The sequence below is a fragment of the Myxocyprinus asiaticus genome, chromosome 10 (assembly GCF_019703515.2).
Source record: "Myxocyprinus asiaticus isolate MX2 ecotype Aquarium Trade chromosome 10, UBuf_Myxa_2, whole genome shotgun sequence".
NCBI classification, from domain to species: domain Eukaryota; kingdom Metazoa; phylum Chordata; class Actinopteri; order Cypriniformes; family Catostomidae; genus Myxocyprinus; species Myxocyprinus asiaticus.
In genome coordinates, this window is record NC_059353.1 from 16,080,001 (window position 1) to 16,101,609 (window position 21,609).

Sequence of the window (21,609 nt, forward strand, 5' to 3'; positions counted from 1 at the left end):
ATGTGATAAGATGCGCAAATTGACATCTCAGATACGGAGGCAACTGAGATTCGTCCTCCGCCACCCGGATTGAGGCGAGTCACTACGCCACCACGAGGATTTACAGTGCATTGGGAATTGGGGAGAAAATAAAAATAATAAAAAAAAAAAAAAGACAGTCTGCACTGTCATTTACAATTGGCAACTCTTTGTAAAATCAATCAACAACTCTTTTTAGTCCCTTCAAATTTCAAACTTTTCTGAATTGCTAAAACACTAAACCTCATTCTCTGAACCAAATGCTAAGTAGCTTAAACACATTTGTTGAATCAATCACTCTTTTGGCAAAACCTTAAACAAGTTCAGGTAGTTAGACACCATTTGCAAATCTCATCCACTCCTTTTGCAAAACTCTAAACACATTCTCACTCATTTCACACTGTGATCCACTTGTGTTGCAAAACGGTAAACATGGGCAGCAAAAATTAAACACTTCTACATTTACATTTAGTCATTTAGCAGATGTTTTTATCCAAAGCAACTTACAAATGAGGAACATAGCAAGTAATTTGTCATGCAAAGTTCAACAACATCTACAGTGTTGTACTGCCAAGCTCTCAAGGTGGCTGGAGTAGTATAGGTGCTAGCGCAGAAGAAAGAGACAGAAGTTTTTTTGTGTGTGTAAAGTAAGTGCAAGTTAAGTTCAATAGTTAGTACAATTAGTGTGGATTGGTTAAGTGTTCACAGAACAGATGTGTTTTCAGCTGGTTCTTGAATGTTGAGATGGTATCAGCAGATCTTGTGGATGTTGGAAGCTCATTCCACCACAGTGGAGCAGCGAAAGTGAAAGATCGTGAAATAGACTTTGAGCCTCTTTGTGATGAGACCACCAGGCGTCACTCGTTCATAGATCACAGAGAGCGAGTTGGAGCATAGACCTGGAGAAGTGAATTGATGTAAGAGGGTGCGGTTCCATTGGCTGTCCTGACGGCCAGAGTCAAAGCTTTGAATTTGATTTGGGCAGCTACAGGTAGCCAGTGAAGTGAAATCAAGAGTGGGGTGACATGAGCCCTTTTTGGCTGATTGAAGAACAGACGTGCTGCTGCATTTTGGACCATCTGCAGTGGCTTAATTGTGTTAGCTGGGAGGCCAGCCAACAAAGCATTAGAGTAGTCCAGTCTTGAAATGACCAGAGCTTGGACCAGGAGCTGTGCAGCATATTCAGACAGTAAAGGTCTGATTTTCCTGATGTTGTAGAGCATGAATCTGCAAGAGGGGCGGTTGATGAGTTGTGGGCGGTAAAATTAAGCTGGTCATTTACCAACATTCCCAGGTTCCGAACTGTTCTGGTTGGTGTTAGTGTATTTGAACCAAGATGAATAGTGTGGTTGTGGTTAACAGATGGGTAACAACACAGTTGTCATTGTTTACACACAATGACTCAAAATTGTTCACACTTGTTTTTAATGATGTGATCAAACCAATTGTACAAAATACATGAATCACAAAGACATGATGCTGAGGCAGAATTAATCTCTCATTGACTTTGATTTTGCAGTTGCAAAACATTTTTGAGTGTACTGTAATGTGCTTTTCATTTAGAGTTTTCTTTGTTCTTTGGGCTTTTGCAGTTGGACTACAGTACACTATAAAAAAATTTGACGTAAAATCAACAGTAAATTACTGGCAACAAATAGCCAGGAAGTTGCTGTAATCCACACAGTAAAACTACTGTAAAACTATCTACAGTAGTTTACAGCATACTGTTTAATGATTTACAGTATGTGTTGTACTGTAAAATTAATTACAGTAGTTGTTAGTAGGATGTATACTAAAATACAGTATATTAGCTGTACAGTATAATTAACTTTTGTAATTGTTTGTATGTTGTCTATTAAATTGCAGTTCCATACAGTAGAACTAACCACAGTAAGCGCAGTTATAGTTTGCATAGTTGGTTAGGGTAACTAACTTCAATCTATTACAAGTTAAAAAAGAATTAAACAATTGAGGCCTTTTTGAAAAAACACACAAAAAAACAAAAACACCACATTTATTACACAATGACAACTCAAATATCGCATAAATGTTACTCATAAAGGTGAATTATGACTACACACATGAAGGTCTATTCAAAAACTTCAATAATAAGTTCACCAGATGTCCAAATGACTGAAAGAACACTCTTCAGTACTTTGCCTGCCCAGACCTAGAGAACAAAATACAAAAATCAATTAATATTGTGTTACTTCAGTCCTGTTTTTATATCAGCACAGCATTTAAGCTAAAAGGAAGAAAATACACTCTTAACAACCAAGGTTATGCACATTCAGAAAGCACTGAGATAATGGTTTGAATTTACTTACATAAATATCTAATAAAATTCAAAGCGAAACATTTCCACATGTAATTTGTGTAACTAATATAACTTTATTTAAATTGACAAATTATGTGGCCTCAAAATAAAAAAACGGGGCGTCTAGCGAGTTGTGCACATTCGACCGGTGTAAATACAAATACAACAACATTAGTTCACACACAAGGTAATTTGGTTACTTAGTATTTCAAAACTTGCAATTGCTTGGAATGGCCATTATATTAACTAATCTAGTATCCGGCTAACTTGCTAACTTTAGCGTTACAAATATACTTGTCGAAAATTACTGTGCATCACTGTCAAATGATGAATGTTTGAAAAAATTGTTATAAACTGCTTAAAGTTTTGAGCGATTTTGGTGCTCACCTATTTCAATCAAAAGAGATCGCTTTGCTTCTGCTCTCAAGGCTGAAGTCGAGTGCAGGCTCAACGTTCATAGGTTTCCAGGTGCATTCCCGCACAGTTCTAATTTTTATGCAGTTGAGTAAATCCAAAGCAGAGAAGACATCTCCTAGGTTTCATCTTTTAAAAGAAATAATAAATCATTAAATGATACCACGAATTACCCCTCTAAATTGTGTATTTGCAGGTTTGAGATTGGGCCAGTTCTCATGCAATTTAACAGTAAATTACTCTAATTATTTTCCAGCTACATTTTTCCTAAAGTATACAGCACAGTTTGACAGTAACATACTGTAAACAGTTTCTACAGTAAGGTATGGTGAAAAATACAGCAATAATACTGTCAAAACAACAAAAATTATTTACAGTGTATGCAAGTGCTGAATATACAGACATTCAGTACTGTATTACTTGCAGTACTACAGTATACAATATATTCACTGTTCTAAGTTGTGATTACTAAAATGCGTTTGCTATATACAATTCAAAAACATTTTGTAACTACATGCCGTGGACGCTGTGTTCTCCATTTTTTGTTGTAGTGTTTAATGAATGCTCTGTAGTGTATATTGACTGGCTGTGTGTATTATCTGACAGCAATGTTTGGTTTTGAGCACAGATTAAATGATTTTTAGGCGATTGTTTGATTTTGCCAGAAGAATCAGGGGTTTTGTGAATGTAGTTTGAAGATTTGGTTTTGTGTTTAAAGTTGAGAGAAAATGGGTGAAGGTTTCAAGAAATGTGTCTTAGCAATTGTGAAAAACTGTAAATGAGTTAAGCAGTGTGCTGGGTTGTTTTTTGTTTGTTGTTGTTGTTTGTTTTTTACACAATGCTGGGTTAAAATGACCACATAGTAATAATGAGCATGTGGAATAATTTTTTACATGAATGATTTCTTAAATTTAATCATGCATTCATTTTTGCATTACATTTTACACATTTAAACTGCTCATGTTGATTTAGAATTATTTTGTGGCCATAGAAAGTACAACGTTTAAGAATGTAGCCATGAAGAATACAGTATGTTTAAGGACAAAAGGAGAGAAAAGTAACAAGGATGGAAGGAGGTAGGAAGGACACTGTGTGCTTGTGTGTGTGTGTGTGTGTGTGTGTGTGTGTGTCGAGGTAAACAGAATAATGTGTGTGTAAACTTTGTCCCCCCCCCTTCATTATTTGAAAATATATCTAGAGTTTTACCAAGAGTACAGAATACATTTCATAATTTTTTATACTAATTTTAAATAATAATCTTGTTTAATGAATAATATATATATATATATATATATATATATATATATATATATATATATATATATATATATATATATATATATTATAGATAAATGTATAAAACATTTAAACATATTTTAAAATAAATATGCAGTAAGAAAGAATAGAGGCACTTGGTCTTTTGTTTCACCTCTGTCAGATATTTCTCAGTTATGAAGGCTGTCCTTAAGGTGTATTAGACTATGGTAATAATACTAATTCTGGACCTTTTGTGTTTTAGTACATACTAAGCAGTCCTGAAAAAAAAACTAAAAAATCTACATCAGTTTATTTGTTCTGAATAATGCCTGTTTTATCATTTATTCTTAGATATTTCCCCTGACTACTTAACTTCAACCATGGCCTAGTTACCTGGTGTGAATAGTTCAAACTAGCGCCTTGTTTTTCCATGGTGATGTAACCACAACTGCAGTTCTGCAAATGTAACCCTATCCAATACCACGTCAGTTTAGGTCTCATTGAAGAAAAGATCTGATCAAGTCCTCGTTCACCTGAGAATTTAAGCCGTATCTTACACCATAGCACAGCACTGGACTTTTATCAGGGTCGCTGGAAGGGTACAACCTCAGTCATTTTCAATTCAGTCTGAAAGGACTAGAACAGAGGTTAATGTAAAGCCATCAGGACCTATAAATTCAACAGAGCGTGCATTCTCTAGCAACTTTGTTTGCTTTGATCTGTAAGTATGTGTGTCAACTGGTAAGGGCACAGCATCATGGTGACCTGCTGAGAGTTTGAATTGCAGGTGGTTTGTCACAATGCATATTTAATTTTAAGTGCGTGTGATACGGTGATACTGGGTTACTTCATTCTGTAAAGGAGTTTTCAATAACTGGAAAGGATATTGAATTACTTTAGCCACTAAGTAGCTCAGGCTTGGGCACAGAAAGCATCCCTTGCTTTAGAAGAGTGGTTGTCCTCTATTTTAGTTGGCGATAATTCAGTTTAATATACAAGTCTATCCCTAAAATCCTAAATTTTTCACAAGGTAAATGACTAATTACTTTTTGAGAACTTTCTCCTTTTATCAGAATTTTCTGTGAGTGTACATATTTTATTTTCATTTTCATTTTATTAAAGGTATTATTATTATTATAGTATAACAATTAATCTGCCATCCACCACATTTATACAAAATGGATATCCTAAAACAAAGGACAGTTAAAATAATATTTTCTCTTTATGTATGCATTTATGCATTCATGTATGCAAGTTTACAGTTACACACTTCATCTAGTTTAAAATGTCAAAATTTTATGAACAGATTAAACTTTTATTATGGTTCAGGCGTGTGTGTGTTTATGGCAGATAGGCAGGCAGCAGCTCAGGCAGCACGAGGCGGGATTCTCGAGCACGAGACTCACGAGTCTGCGGCAACTGTAGAAATCACTCTGTCATACAGAGCCGGTAAGAAGTTTTTTCTTTTCTTTTCTTTTCTTTTTTTTCTTGATCAGTTATTGAAATAAACCTAAATCTGTATATTTTACTAAATCATAGGATTAAAAAATACGTGCTTGTCCTTTACAGAAAGGTGCTGGTAATATTGTATGTAAAGAGAAAATGTTGCATCACTATGAGGCGAGTGTTGTGTTGTAAGCTAACAGGCTAACACTTAGCCTCACTTTGGCTGTGTCTCAAAATTGAGTGCGCTGCGTACGTAGACAGCTTATAACGCGCATAAGATGCCCAGAAATGCTGTCTAGGCAGGCAGCTCACTACATTTTGAGACAATGTCTTTATGTCTGCTGTGACTCCTTTAAAAAAATAAAAATAAAGCACTGTTCATACGTGTTAGCTTGCCCAAAGCTCAATGCCAACCAAAGGGAAAGTCCAAAATCATATCAAGCTGGTTCTTAAGTCTGGAAAGGGAAGGTGTTAGTGTTGGCTAACCTCATGAAATGCTGTTTGAATGTATTGGCATTTCTGTTGGCCTAAGTTCCCTGAAAATCAGACTGAGAACACTGGCTGTGCCTCTAAACCTTGTGAGCTGCCCACATAAAAAGCATTTTTGGGCTTTATTGGTGCCCATCCATCATCTCCCATCCCAGTATATTTCAGACCAAATAGAGTTTTAGATAAGTACATATACTGTATACACACATTTACTGTTATGGTGAATATGGATGCAGTGGTGAATAAAGAGTATTTGCTCATAATTTCAAATACAGAATGACATATATATATATATATATATATATATATATATATATATATATATATATACCACAGTTATAATGGAAAACCTGGAAATATAAGGGATTTTTAAAATTGTGATATCCAGACCTGACAATTTCATGAAAATTAGTAAAATCTGTTAAAGTCATGGATGATGAATCACATATGGTGATTCTGTACATTATGAAAGCTTGTGCCAAGTAAAACTTGCTCTCAAGCCAGCGTAACATCGGCCTGTCTGTCAAGGGTCTTATTGGTGACATTTGTTCAGTAATAAGGATTAATTCAAATAATTTGTACCTGTCAATTACATATAAATGGAAATCTGCCCGGCAACATCTGCAAATTGGACATTTATGATATACAGTGAAAAATCTATCGGCAAAACCATTTTATCTTGGTCCAATATACTTTTATGATTATGGTCTTGTTATAGCAGATGTGATAGCAGTCATGGTGATCTGTGAAATATCATAAATAATGTTAAATTCTGATTTTGTCCAAAACTGATGAAAATGTATAAAAGCCTAAATCTCCAATAATCTTTTGGAAATGGGGTGTTTCAACCCCACAGACAGTTTTTTTGAGGGGCAGTTTAAGCTCAATTTGAGCGAAGCACCCTTTGAAAGCAGTTTTTACTTGGGGGGCCAAAAAAACAGCAAGCATTTGTTTGTAGACGGTAACTTCGTCTGTTGGTAACATGTTGAAATCAAATGTAAGAGCCACAAGGAAATGTTAAAAGTCAGCATGAGCTTTAGATCAGTGTCCAATTATTTCTCTCTCTCACTTACAGATGTAGATTCTTTACTTAAGTGTGTGCCTGAGCCCATGACGGGGTGGTGTGAGATGGCAATTAATGGCCTCCAGTGAAGTTGAAGACTTGAGGAATGGGGCATCACGGCCAGCCCTCATCGTTCAAGCCAAGTCTGCTGTAGTCCATTCACCCAATGTACGAGGGTCCTCCAACACTGAAAGAAAGAGATCGCAAGCTGGCGAGGGTGATTCAGTGTCTCAGCCTAATGTGAGAGTGCTGTATGATCAGCCCTATTGTGTCTCAGGGATCCCCTCACAACGTGCCTATCCACATGTGCCCATAGCCTCTACCACCTCTGCCGTAAGACTCAGCCATGCACAGAGCCCAGGTGCTAATTCTTTGAATGGTGCTAGTGATGGTTTAAATACACACAGTGTTTTATCTAAGAGCTTGTCACATATTAATGCTGCTCCTGCTGCGTGCCATAGCCTCAGTCAACAGGAGCCGACTACCTACAACTGTCAACCCCACTGGAACCTTGCTCCATTTCGGCTAAAGACAGGACTGCTAGGAAAACGGGCTTTTTCGCCTCAGCTTTGTGTTTGCCCTGCCTGTCCTTCCCCACCCAAGTCCTCCTCCCAAAGGGCCTCGGTAGTAATTGAGAAAACCATGCCTACTAATCAGTCTTTGCTTTGGACGAGCAACAAGCTCTGGGACAACAGCAATGGAGTTGTGCGGCCCCCCAATGCCAAAATTCCTTCGTACTCCAAACAAGAGACCAGTGACTTGCACAGTACTGCCACTAGTAAATCTGGCTCTCACTGCAATGGAACCATTTCCAGAGGCCTCAAAGCTGATGCAAAAAAACTTACCCAACCAACTGTGCCTTTGAAAGACATATGCACAGATGTGCTTATGAATAGCAAGGTGGCCAAGGATTTCCTGCAGCTTGAGAAGATATTGGTGGAAAATGGCAGAAGAAATGAGCATACCATTGAATGCTGTTTGGTTAAAGGTACCAGTGAATCTGCTGTTCAAAAACTCGCCAGAAGCAATGTACATTCAAGACACAGGATGCTAAATGGTCTGAACAAGCAACCAGAAACCAACATGAAACATCTCTGCAATTCAGATGATGATATAACCACAAATAGTACTGTGCCCATCTGCCTTACTTATGAAGATAAGGAACTGTGTTTTACACCCACTGAAACCAACAGTGCCCTCAGTGCCATTCCAGAGGCAAAGGGCCACAATATGGCCTCTCCTCGGTCACCGTCTGTTTACACAGTGACAAACCAGATATCTGCCATTCACCTCACAAAGGAAGAATTCTCTCATATGGACACAGGACTTTGCCCCATGGAACTTAAAGAAGAGCAGGATGATGCCGATGTTCAGAGGTGTGTGCATTTATTATTTAACTTTACTAGTACCATTTATGCATGTAGTTCTTTAGAGATCTTCGCATTAGGAAGTCAGATTCATTTTAGTGAATCAGCTCATTAAATAGTTCATTTCAATCCACGTTTTCAAAAAACAGTCACTGTTTCATTTTGAAACATGACTTAAAAGCATTCCCCCAATTCCCCATGCAGCATTTTTGTGGTTTTTTGTGTTAAGTTGTTGATTCCTACATTTTCTCCCAAAGTTTTCCCTTTCAGTGGAGTGATTAACAAAGGTTTAACAAATTGTTTTGACTTGAGGGAAAAGAGAAAGTTCTACCAAAAATGAAAATTCTGTCATCATTTACTCACCCTCATGTTGCTCCAAACTAGGGATGTGACTAGTCAACTAAACGGTTCTGATGCTTCAGTATTTGTACGAGTAAAGAATCTATGGAAATCACTTTGTTCACGGTGATGGTGCGGGAAACAGATTTCCAAAACATTGGCTTGCAAGTCGCTGTGGATGTTTTCACATATAAGTCTTCTTTAAATCTGTGCATGCTTGTAAGTTATTTTCCCACCCAGTGGACTTTTTCAAGTGCATGATAATCGCCTCAGGTGAGTCAAGTCTCGTCTTTCACCGGACCATGTTGACGTGTTAATTTTGCTCCTCAAAAGTGAATGCTCCAAGTTTGTAGTCTAGAAAATGACTATTTTAGGCTAGGTATGCAAATTATTTTACCCTGCTGATCAAGAATGCTATGTTCAACAATGTGCCGACTGCTTAACTGCTTAAACTATCATTCAGTGTGCACTTCATGTTTAGAACAATACATAAGGTTTATTGTACATTTCTCGCAGGCCTATTTTTTTATATTCTAGCTAATTTTATTTTTTATATTGTAACTGTTATTGGTTAACTTTCTTAACTGTACAGCTGTCATAATAGATCATAGACTAATGCACGTCATGAAATATGCTATTTTTTTCTCTCTTGTAGATTTGGCTTACCTGTTAATTATTTTCAACAATGTCCTGACTGTTAAGTAACTTTTAAATGTTGATTTCCATTTAGAACAGGCTATTAGGGTTGCTCTATTGGTCCTGTACTATTCATTCAATTGTTTTCAATAAATATGCCTGTATTTGCTAATGTTGATTCAATGAATGCGTGTCATGTTCTATATTTAATGTACAGTGATCATAATGAAAGGCAAGCACATCGCAGATAAATGCCCCTTTTTAGTGGAATTTAGAGATGGATTTGGCTGTTGTTGGAATAGAATAAGAGTTTTAAATGGGTCGCATAAACACACAATGGGCCTCATTCATGAAACGCAAGCAGAACACATTTTTGTGTAAATTGTTTAAGCCGGTCTGACGTACATTTTCAGATTCATGTTTCAAAGTTTTTTGTATTTTCAAAACGTTAGTTGGTACGAACAAAATTAACACCTGCTCCCAAATATTTGTAAATCATGCGTAAGACATCCGAACGTGTTGTGTTCTTTCAGACAAACTGCCATGACTACATTTTGATAGAAGTGAAATTAAGTAATGGAAAAATAATAAATTATTAAATGAGTGAAATTAACCTTGAAAAATAACAAATAATAAAAAAAAGAAGAAAAGCATTTATTTAGAAACGTTTCTATGTTGCTTGCATTTTTGTTCAAAGTATAGTTTTTTTCCCCAACTCTGCTTATTTCCAGCAGAAGTTCTTGACATGGGTTTGCGTTTGATTTTATCGGAAAAAAAAATAATGCCCTCTAACGTGACTGGCTGGAATTTATATATATATAAGCTCTGTTATTTAGATTTCATAATTTAGTATTGGCATCGGTAATCGCGTGTTAAGTTGACGTATGGTCAGTGGTAAAACCATAAATGAACACATCGCGGGCAGGTGCATAAACAATACAACGCGGAAAAAGAAAAAGCTTGCGCACTTTCATAAAGCTTTTAAATCTGTAATATCTTACAGTGTTTCGATCAAAGACCTTCTTCACGCATTCTATCAATTTCTTTGAAGATTGTTCCTGTTGCAAGGGAAGTATCACTGTACAGTTGGATTTACTCGAAGTTTCTCCAGTGATGCTGGTGATGCAACACCGAACCAGAATAGGTGGTGGACATCCTTCTGTCAGCATGAACTGAAATTTTTTTTACACTAAAGCTTCATGTCAAACCATTTTTATTGACCTCTTGGACAGTTTAATTCATAAAAGAACCTCTGATGACAGCAAATGACTAAGATCCTCACTTTATTTTTGGATGCGAATGTTTGCTAAATCAATATTTTACGATGTGAATGCACTCCAAAAAAAAAATTTTTTTATTACCATTCACATGTATGTTTAATAGCGAGTCTGAAGCCCTCCATATATGGCGATTCAAGGGCGTGGATTATAATTGTGAATGAACGTGCACGCGCGCTCTATTTACGAACGTCTGGATTTTACTAACATAAACATGTTATGCTAACAAATCTGGGGAATACGAAGCGTTCGTGAATCCGGCGGAATGTTTTCGGGGAGCTCCATTTTACGCGGAAATGACTCCCAATTCTTTTGTACATTTACAACATTTTCATGAATGAGGCCCAATGTTTTTTTGACTGTTTTCTGAGGGTTTCTTACATTTTAGACTAGTCGACTCCTTAAATGCCAGTAAAATTAGTCGTTCCGCACATCCCTATTACCTGCATTACTTTTTCTATGAAATACAAAAGATATTAGGCATTATGTTAGTCTCAGTCATCATTTACTTTCATTGCGTGTTTTTTCCATACAATAAATGTGAATGGTGACTGAGGCTGTCATTTTGGCTTATATCCCCTTTTTTGTGTCTCATGGAAGAAAGTCATACAGGTTTGGAACAACATGAAGGTGAGTAAATGTGAGGTGAGTCAAATTTTTTTGGGGAGAACTATTCCTTTAAGAATTGTCTCAACAGAACATAAGCAATTTGGATGCGATGAGGGTTTTGGACATCACTACTAGAACTCCCAACAATTGTACATCTATCTGAAATTTTTATTGCATTTACTTTCAGACAAGAAATACTTATAGATGGTGATGAGGAGGAGCTTCCAGATAAGCTGGAGAATAACTTCAGTGGTGATGGTAACAAAACTGTCTCTTACTGTTACTTAAACCTCAGCAAACTTACCCAGAACTTATTTGGTGTTATTTGTTTAAGGTCACTGTCAACTTTGGTTACCCTTTGCCATTGTCTGGCTGTGTTTCATTAAAGCCAATGTTGCTTTATTTTTTTTCCTAGATGACTCGGATTGTGACATCTCCTCGACAACATCCATGGCAGCCTCATCAAAGTAATTAATTAGTCTTTTTAATTTGAAAACATTTAATTATGCAAGGAAAAATCTCAGTATTGTATATGATGTGTTTTGTGTTTTACATTATGAATGCATTGTCTTGACACAGACACACATGTTCAGCTAAATACCCCTTTTTTGCTTATTCAAAGATCTCTTTGTTTGCTAATCCTGGCTTTGTCTCGATTGCTGGTGATCTGCTGAAGGTTTACTCTTAACACAGAGTTTTTGAGTAAGAAGTAAGGCTAAGTATTTTAGCTAGATAACAGTGGAAGAGCCACTTTTCATGCTTTTCCTCTGGTCACCTGACATGACCATGGTGATAGTACGATGAACACACAGAGGAGTACCTGACTTTTATGTTCTAGTGGTTGCTGTCATGAAAAGCTTTAAAGCAGAGGCCTGTAGAATGGTCCTACAATTGTGCTTGTGTGATAGAAGTAGAGCTGCCCTCTATAACAGAAAAATTAGTGTGTAGTTGATTGTGTCATGCCTGTGGAACCATTGTCATGAGGTGGCATCCAGCGGATGGGTTTGTTTGTAGTAGGTGTTTTCTGGTTTAGTTTTTTTGGGGGGTTGTTTACCACTCAAAGTAAAGGCACTTGTTGAGTTTTACCTTAAACCTTTTGCGAGTTAGTGCCAGTTGTATCCAAAGTTTTGAAACGAGAACATCTGCAGGCTACTTTGTGCTACATGACTGTCATGTAAGTTATGTTTTTACATATTGTTTCCATAGGGCTTTAAATGAAAATAATGTCTTCAACACTGTTCTTGTACTGTTGTAAAAGGTTACAACAACAGTATGCATATTTTGCAATAAGAACTGAAAACTGGTTTGCGATTTCACTTATCCATTCTCTAATCATATTTTAAATAGTTGAAATGTTTCGTATATTTAGAAGCCGTGTGTTGTAGGGATGGGCAAAATGGTAATCTTAGCAGTATGGTGAGCAGTATTTTCAGCATGCAAAAGCTCTCTCAAGGGTAGTTGTCTCTAAATTCATCCTCTTTAAAGCACTGCCGCTATAGCTATCGAAGTACAAATTGTGTAGCAAATCTACCGCTTTCAACTATAAATTTCAAGACGTTTACTGTCGGACTCAAAATGCCTGATGTAAAAAATTGTCCTGTTTGTATACACAATCTTATGGTCTCCATTTTCAGAGAACTAGGATAGTTTTTTCAAGCTATTTATCCTTTTATTTGTTAAATATCTGTCAGTAATTTTTGTACTTTAAAATGATTAGTCTATTTTGAAAATATGTAGTTTTGCACATGCCTAGTGTAATATTGATTGTACTAATAGTGCTTGTGTTTTCTAGTGTCGAGGATCCCATGAGTCCTGATGTGGAGGGGGATCTGGTGGAGAGATCCGCTCTTGTGCCCAGTCTCTTCCCCCACATGCCCCCCACACTGTACTTCAGCACTGCCGATGAAAGAGGTTGGCACACACATACATAAGTCGTTCAAGCCGTTACCTTTCATTTATAGTATTATTCCTTAATTATGTATTTTTCCCCCATTTTACAGTGGAGTTGTTGCCTCCTGAACAGAGGAAGCTACTCAAATGGAAGATAACTACAGTCACTCCCAATGTAGTGAAAAATGCCATCTCCAGATCACACTTTAAAGCCACTAAAAGTAAGTTAAAGGAATATTCTGGGTTCAATACAAGTTAAGCTCAATCGACAGCATTTGTGGCATAATATTGATTACCACAAAAATACACTGTGACCTGTCCCTCCTTTTCTTTAAAAAAAAATAAAAATAAAATAAAAATCTGGTTTACAGTGAGGCACTTACAATGGAAGTGAATGGGATCAATTCATAAACGTTAAAATACTCACTGTTTCAAAAGTATAGCCACAAGACAAACAATATTTGTTTTAACATAATTGTAGTGTGATAAAATCACTTACTAACCTTTTCTGTGTAAAGTTACAGCCAATTTTACAACTTTGTTGCCATGACGATGTAATGTCAACAAACCCTAAAACGACTGTAAAAATTACAATTTAAACAACTGTACAGCTCAAATAATACACGAGTTTTAACAGAAGAATTAATGCAAGTGCTTTTATAAAATTATAAGCTTCACATTTCTGTGTTTAAACCCTCCAAAAAGTTTCCCCATTCACTTCCATTGTAAGTGACTCACTGGAACACAGATTCTTTTATTTTATTTTTTATTTTTTTTAAGAAAAGGAGGGACAATTTGAAATGTATTTTTACGGAAATTAATATTATACCATAAATGCTGTCGATTGAGCTTAACTTGTATTGAACCCGGAATATTCCTTTAGCAGCCTTCTTTTTTCATGTTGTGTTGTAAGAGATGTTAAACTGTGGGAGAGTATTGAAAACTCTCAGTTTGTTAGCTGAAAAGCTTTGTAAGCTACTATACTACCACAGTTATCAATGCTCGCTTTAGTCTGCAATCTGTTGTGTCATATGCTGTTGTTGATTCTAGAGAGTCATGATTGGCTGGGCTGCTGGGGTCACCATATGAAGTCACCAGGGTTCAAGGCCATTAGAGAGTACCAGAAGGTATGTATAGTTATTTAGCTGTGTGTTTTACCATCTTTTTATTAACATATTGTAGTTGTTTATCATCTTATATGACCCGGAAAATGATCTGTCAAGTGACTGGTATTAATTTGATGCTTTTCATAATTGCCAAATACTTCCTGTCAGATGAGTGTTAACAAGCATGCATTTCTGTTTGGCAGCTGAACCACTTTCCAGGCTCCTTTCAGATTGGGCGGAAGGACAGACTGTGGAGGAACCTGTCCAAGATGCAGGCACACTATGGCAAGAGAGAGTTTGGCTTCTTCCCACGCTCCTTCATTCTACCACAGGATATCAAGCTTCTGAGGAAGGCCTGGGAGGATGGAGGCAGCAAGCAGAAATGGATTGTCAAACCGGTACCATCAAAATAACTAGACACCACAAGAGCTGTTGTGAAATTGCTCTGTAAAAATCTTGTCATTGATGAGCTGCCGTTTCTTGTTTTTAGCCTGCATCTGCACGTGGAATTGGCATTCAGGTCATTCACAAGTGGAGCCAAATGCCACGCAAGAGACCACTCCTCGTGCAGAAGTATGTAGATAATGGAAGATGTCTTGTTAAAAGAGATTTCAGCTGTGTATTTTTAACTGTTAAACTGGCTGATCTGTATTTCTGCAGATATCTTCACAAGCCCTACCTCATCAGTGGGAATAAGTTTGATCTGCGTATCTATGTGTATGTGACCTCTTACGACCCACTCCGTGTTTACATCTTTAACGATGGACTAGTCCGTTTTGCAAGCTGCAAGTAAGTATATGTAATTGCATTAAAAGTGACTGCATTTAAACATTTACAAATAAGATATTGTGTTAAAGGAACAAATAACCTAAAAATAAAATTTGTGTCATTTATTTACCCTCATTTCGTTCCGATCCCTATGCTAATGTTTTTATGTGGACCACAAAAAAACATCTTTTTAAAGAATCTTCACATGGATCTATTTCATACAACAATGCACAAAGCTATCGTATGGCTTCAGATGACTTGTAATATGGTGCACAAGCCATATTTTTCTTTGCTTTATAGTCATTTTTGGCGCTTGTCAGCCCATGTTCACTATGAACTGTCATTGTATGGAAAAGATCTATGTGAAGAAAATGTATAGTGTGTGTTCCACGGAAAAATAACAGCATACAGGGTTTGGAACAACATGAGGGTGAGTAAATGACAGAATTTTCATTTTTGTGAGAACTGGCACTTTAATTGCTTGCATCTTGGGGGAAACAAGTTGAGATATAAACTTCATTGAAGGTGTTTTCTGTCTTCTACTCAAAACAGGTACTCTCCTTCTATGAAAACCCTCAGCAACAAGTTTATGCACCTTACAAACTACAGTGTAAATAAGAAGAACTCTGAGTATCAGAGTAACAGTGATGACAAAGCCTGTCAGGGCCATAAATGGTAAGAATAAAACGAAATTGCTCCGGAATCAAGGGTGAGCCTGTTCTATACTGGTTAGATATGGATCACTCATGATAACCATTGTAAGTGAAATATTAAAACTGGACTCAGGATAGAAATTAACTGTAATGCTACTGCAGGGCTTTGAAGGCACTTTGGCAGTACCTGGGCTCTCAGGGAATCAACACCTCTCTCATATGGGATAAGATCAAAGATATGGTCATCAAGACCATCATTGCGTAAGTGTCATACAGCTATAGTCTGTTTCTAAGTGTTTTGGGGTAATTTATTTGACTTGTGTATGTGTACACATTTATGTGTGTCTTCCCATGGCAGGTCTGACCCATATGTGAACACTTTGGTGAAGATGCATGTCCGTTCTCCCTACAGCTGTCATGAGCTTTTTGGCTTTGACATCATGCTGGATGAGAATCTGAAGCCATGGGTGCTGGAGGTGAACATCTCACCCAGGTACATCATGCAGGAACTGCCCTTCAGCAGAAGCTCAACTTTGAAACAAACCAATTCTGAGTTTCAGGGGAAGATACTTTGAAACTATAGTTTGCCAAGTTACAAGTTACTCAAGAGTAGTTAGACTACAATCAAAGGACTCTTTTGAAAAATTAATTTCTACACTACAAGTTACTAATAAAAACTAGCTAACTACGTTAAAGTTATATTATGTAAATATTGGGATACATTATTGAAACTGAGCCATTTTTATCTAGCACAAATAATAAGGATCTCAATTAGAGTGACAGCCTCATACTTGTATACATGTGTATGTGCGTGTCCACCCGCAGTCATTACATTGAGGTAATAAACAATAAAAAAGCACTTTGCAAAAAAGACATGAAAAATGACTTCTGTAAACACTAGTATGGAGTAATGACTCCATTATTGGGAAATGGACTTGCCACAGTGAACAAATTCATTCAAATGAATCAGGCTTTCCAATGCTCTCTGAGATGGAGACATCTTAGGTGAATGTGTTTTAGGATATTAAGCTCACTCAGTCGTAATGTTGTATGTGCAATATAGTATGACATATAAGCCATGATGTAACATTTTGTCACGCTACTTTGCAAATTGCTAGAAAATAATAGCTTGTTACTGGTAAAGCTGCACTGTTTGGAACTATTTGAACAGCTGATATGTTGTCATGCTGCTGAAAAATGTAGTCAAGTAATGTCTACTACTTTTAGTTAGTTACTTCCAGACACCGTCAATAATATAAGATCAAGATGTTCTTCAGTGATGGGCTCTTACTGTAGATACACTGAACCTGAGTATTTTTCCCACAAAATATGTTAATTTAACTGCATACTTATGTATGAAACAATTTTCCTATCTGTTTTGTTTCATTGAACTTTTTTACCAGTTATGTTTATCAGAGAGTTTCTTGTGGCTCTCACACCCTCTCTAGCCTGCATTCTAACACACCGCTGGACGTCAGCATTAAGGGTCAGATGATACGGGACCTGCTGAACCTCGCTGGCTTTGTGCTGCCATTGACAGAAGACATCACTCCATCCAGTTCCAGTGCTAGCAGCTCGACCAGCAGGTCAGTGCTGGTATTACACTGTATTGCACAGTAAAACAAGACAAAGTAAAAGTTTTCATTTTCCCAGGTAATTTCATTTTTAATTAATTATATTTATGTACATTACACAATTCATTTATGTAATGCATGTATATGCAATATATGAGACTTTTCCTAATCATTTCTGCTTGTCTCTTATGGAGGTTTTACTATTTTTGTTCGTTTCAGTTTATGTGGAATTGCAAGAGAGAACTGGAGATCGGATATTTCGACTGATGAGAAAGTTAAGAGAGCCTTTTATCTAAGCCAGCGCTTAGGTGACCAGGTACACAAACACATCCGATCTTTCATCATATATTGAGATATTGATGACTGATTGCTGTGAGAGCTACACTGAAAGCATTGTCCAAACATCACATAACGTCCAAGCTGATACTTACTGATGAATGTATCCAATCTCACGCACATTTGAAAATATTTAAGTAAAATATTTTGTGTGTAGGATTTCTGTGCCACAGTTCTGGACGTGCTGACACCTGATGATGTGCATGTCCTGGCAGAGAGTGAGGACGAGTTAAGTCGTAAAGGAGATTTTGAGCGAGTTTTTCCCTCTCACGCTTCCTCCCGCTACCTCCGCTTCTTTGAGCAACCGCGATACCTCAACATTCTCCTCAACCAATGGGAACAGAAATACTGGCTCACCAGGAGCAAAGGTGTGTGTAATGTGACTTGTCTTGGATACCTATATTTTGAAGACTGTTTGCATGTTTGTTCATTATCTGTTCCACTGTCCCGGTTTGTGTAACTGAGGTTGACTCATGTTGTACTGTTTAGGTATCAGTCTACTGAAGGATTTGTGTGAGAGGAAGGTGCACCTGGGTAACCTCGCAGATTCTGTTCATCACGTAAGTTCTGAAGTGAGCAGAGTGAGGCAAAATATTTGGCAGGAAATAATGTAGGGCAGGTTTTGATTAGATAATTTAGCTATGGTATTTGTAGTTAATATTGTTTAAACTCTGCAAATTTCCACATAATTTGAAAACCTATAATTTATAAAGTTCTATACATTCCTCACTCCCTACATTAAAATTAGAGCTGTCAAAATTAACGCTTTAAAGCATGCGATTAATTAAAGTTTAACGTGTTTGATTTTCTTAATTGCGATAAACGCATTTACCGTTAATACAGTATTAACCAGCATAAACACTTGTTGGAAGGGGGAAACCTTTGCGCCGTGTCCGTCCGCAGTCATTACACTGACGCACGCTTCACAGCACACACAGCAGTAATTTAGTGTTAGTGATAAAGTGATGGGGAAAGGAGCTCTTAACATTATTTGTTGTACAAAACGAGCCTAGATGGAAATCAAGTATTTGTCTGGCTGATTAATATTGTGGAGGAAGAGAGTTTACGAGATTTTAAGCCCATTGCAATGAATATGCTACATGTTGGGGGACTGGTTCTTTTTAATTAGTCAAACTCCCACTTAGACTTTGGGAAAAGTTTAATGTGACTTGAGTTGGTGCTATTTTATTTTTTTGAAAATGTTAATAAAACATTATATCATTACATATTGTTTTGTTTTCTGTCCTAAGAAGGAAATGTGTTTTGACAGGAAAAGTATATTTAGAGTCAAATTTCAGCACTTTCAAAATAAGCGATTAATCACGATTAAAGGAATAGTTCCCCCAAAATGAAAATTCTCTCATTATTCACTTAACCTGATGCCATCCCAGATGTGTATGACTGTCTTTCTTCAGCAGAACACAAATGAAGATTTTTAGAAGAAGATAGAGCTCTGTCAGGTCTTTATAATGGATGTACATGGGTTCCAGCACTTTGACGGTCCAAAACTAACTTTTAAGCAGCAAAAAAGTAATCCTTGTGACTCCAGTTGATCAATGAATGTCTTCTGAAGCAAATCGAAAGGTTTATGTAAGAAACAATTCAATAATTAAAACATTTATAAACTTTAAATCTGTGCTTCCATCCAGGGCTCTGATGCTGTTTGAAATGGCCGAACTCTCACGTGACGTTCGTTCTCCTGTTTTAAATAAGTGCTGCTTCCAAATTCTCACATGAACTCGCCGATGCGCTTATGTCACACGGCAGCTACATAATGCATCAGCTGCTGGCAGGAAGTGCTTTTTAAAAGTTAATAACGTTTTAACTATGGATACATTTTTTACACAAACGTATCAATTTGCTTCAGAAGACATTCATTGATCGACTGGAGTCACATGGATTACTTTTTTGCTGCTTAAATGTTAGTTTTGGACCGTCAAAGTACTGGAACCCATGTACATCCATTATAAGGACCTGACAGAGCTCTATCTTCTTCTAAAAATCTTCATTTGTGTTCTGCTGAAGAAAGACAGTCATACACATCTGGGATGGCATCAGGTTAAGTGAATAATGAGAGAATTTTCATTTTGGGATGAACTATCCCTTTAACAAAGAAAAATTGTGATTAATCGCGATTTTGCAAATTTTAATTGACTGACAGCAATAAAAATTTTAGGGATTTGTATTAATGGGGTCAATTTTTATTTCAGATTATTTTTCAAGTAAGATTGAATCATTATTTTATTAAATGTTACACATGTTTTATTCATAGTGGTCTTCCAAGTCTTACCGTGGTCACAGATCTGACACCCACAGTTTAACATCCTACAGATGTCAGCTCACTAGATCTGGGTATGTGCACGCACCTAAAACCATATTACTTTGGCTAAGGATGTTCCTTACGCTTTGAACATCTTACATTTGATCTTATTCTTCCTTTCTCTCTGTGTGGTTCCTCCTCAGAGTGATAGTCACTCAGAGGTCTAATGCTGAAGATGACAACGACTCTGATCATGAGGTTCAGTCAGTCACTGCAAGTCTTCCAGACATGAGCTTGCTAAGTACCATTTGCCTAAGCCCCAGTCCCACCTCCAGCTCCAGTCTGGCCAGTGAGAGCCTGCGTCGCCATGATGACCTTCCAGCTTGACAGTTAAACACTGGACATTCGTGGCTTCGAAACAATGCACAAAGATACGCACACACATATATACACACAAAGTTGTGTATATGTCATATCTCAGCTGAAGCACCTAGCAGATCTGTTAATGTTGTATATTTGACTAGATGAGTGTTAAAGGGATAGTTCACCCAAAAATGAAAATTCTCTCATTTATTCACCCTCATGTTGTTCCAACCCATAGGACTTTTGTGTTCCAAAAAAAAAAAAAAAAAGGCTGTTGTTGGGCAGACTTTTAGCCTCAGTCACTATTCACTTGCATTGCATCTTTTTTCCATTCAGTAAAAAAGTGAATGGTGCCTTAGGCTGTCACTTTCATTTTCTCTCCAAAAGTCATACAGGTTGGAACAACATGAAAGTGAGTAAATGAAGACAGTATTTTCATTTTTGGGTGAACTGTTCCTTGCTGATATTCTTTAAAAGTACTTTTATTTCTGGACCGGAAGTATAGAGTATTCATACCTGCAAGTTTTGCCTTCATTGGAGCAGTGGGTGGCAGAGCTCTTCCTGTTTGGGACTTTGATATTGTGTTTCCATATGAGCCTATAGCATACTTCTGCTTTGTTTACATCAAAGGTTAGTTCACACATTTGGGGTGGTACAGGCCTCTGTTTTGCTGGTTGTATTTAAACGTGTGGAATGAAACTGTGAAGTTTGGAAAAGAGATACCATTCTAAAAAAAAAAAAATGCTGTCAAGCCTATTATTGACATTTGAATTCCTTGTTGAAGAGACGTAACATGCTCAGGTTGAAGTTTTTAAATTAAAATTGCTATTTGAAATATGACATTAGTTTTGTTTCTTTTTTTAAACCTCCATTTCCTTAAAAGCTGAATCTATGGGATGAATATTATGAGTGTTCCTGTGGAGCAGGATGTGCCTACAATATCACTTGTGCCTGTGGTTATTTTGAGGATATTGCAAATGTTTGACCAAAGTACTTGGCTGTCTGGTATTTCAATGGCATGGATAGGTTATAGAAATAGTTTTGCATACAGGCAGTGTGTATTTTGTCACCACTGAACACTGAAAATGCATGTTTAGTCTACTAATGTAATCAGTGACTTTACCTCCACTTACACAATGTGTTAAGTGACCAGATCCAGCCTTGGAAAGAGATTGAAATTGTGAACACACATGCATCCAAAGGCACATAATCATCCAGTCACAAGAGGCAAAAATAGTGTGCAAATAAGTCTTGAAAAGTTTATTACTGATGGCGTTGGATATCTGTACAAGAAGAATGATTAGATGCTGGATCTAACATTGGTGTGACCACTGTTAAACACCCAATGCAGTAACAGTTGTTTTTAATGTAAACATTAAAGATATGCATTTCTGTTGACAACTGTTTTCAATTAGACATTAATTTAC

General features: G+C 36.9%; 1 protein-coding gene across 3 annotated transcripts; it reads left to right on the forward strand.

The window, feature by feature from the left end:
- The first annotated feature begins 5,359 nt into the window (after window positions 1-5,359).
- ttll4 (tubulin tyrosine ligase-like family, member 4) lies at window positions 5,360-21,583 on the forward strand. Of its 3 annotated transcripts, XM_051709074.1 has the most exons (19): window positions 5,360-5,455; window positions 7,017-8,380; window positions 11,420-11,490; window positions 11,648-11,699; window positions 13,025-13,143; window positions 13,233-13,343; window positions 14,173-14,249; window positions 14,432-14,626; window positions 14,719-14,801; window positions 14,889-15,017; window positions 15,549-15,671; window positions 15,812-15,910; window positions 16,008-16,142; window positions 17,098-17,235; window positions 17,443-17,539; window positions 17,717-17,927; window positions 18,049-18,119; window positions 19,832-19,911; window positions 20,023-21,583. In XM_051709074.1, exons 2-19 carry the CDS (start codon window positions 7,080-7,082, stop codon window positions 20,204-20,206), a joined length of 3,276 nt encoding a protein of 1,091 aa, XP_051565034.1. In that variant the 5' UTR covers window positions 5,360-5,455; window positions 7,017-7,079; the 3' UTR covers window positions 20,207-21,583. The 3 variants fall into 3 exon arrangements, with proteins under 3 accessions (XP_051565034.1, XP_051565035.1, XP_051565036.1); XM_051709076.1 differs by lacking the exons at window positions 5,360-5,455; window positions 7,017-8,380; window positions 11,420-11,490; window positions 11,648-11,699 and adding an exon at window positions 11,944-12,406; XM_051709075.1 differs by lacking the exons at window positions 17,717-17,927; window positions 18,049-18,119; window positions 19,832-19,911; window positions 20,023-21,583 and having other exon boundaries at window positions 17,098-17,302; window positions 17,443-17,542.
- The last annotated feature ends 26 nt before the right edge of the window (window positions 21,584-21,609 follow it).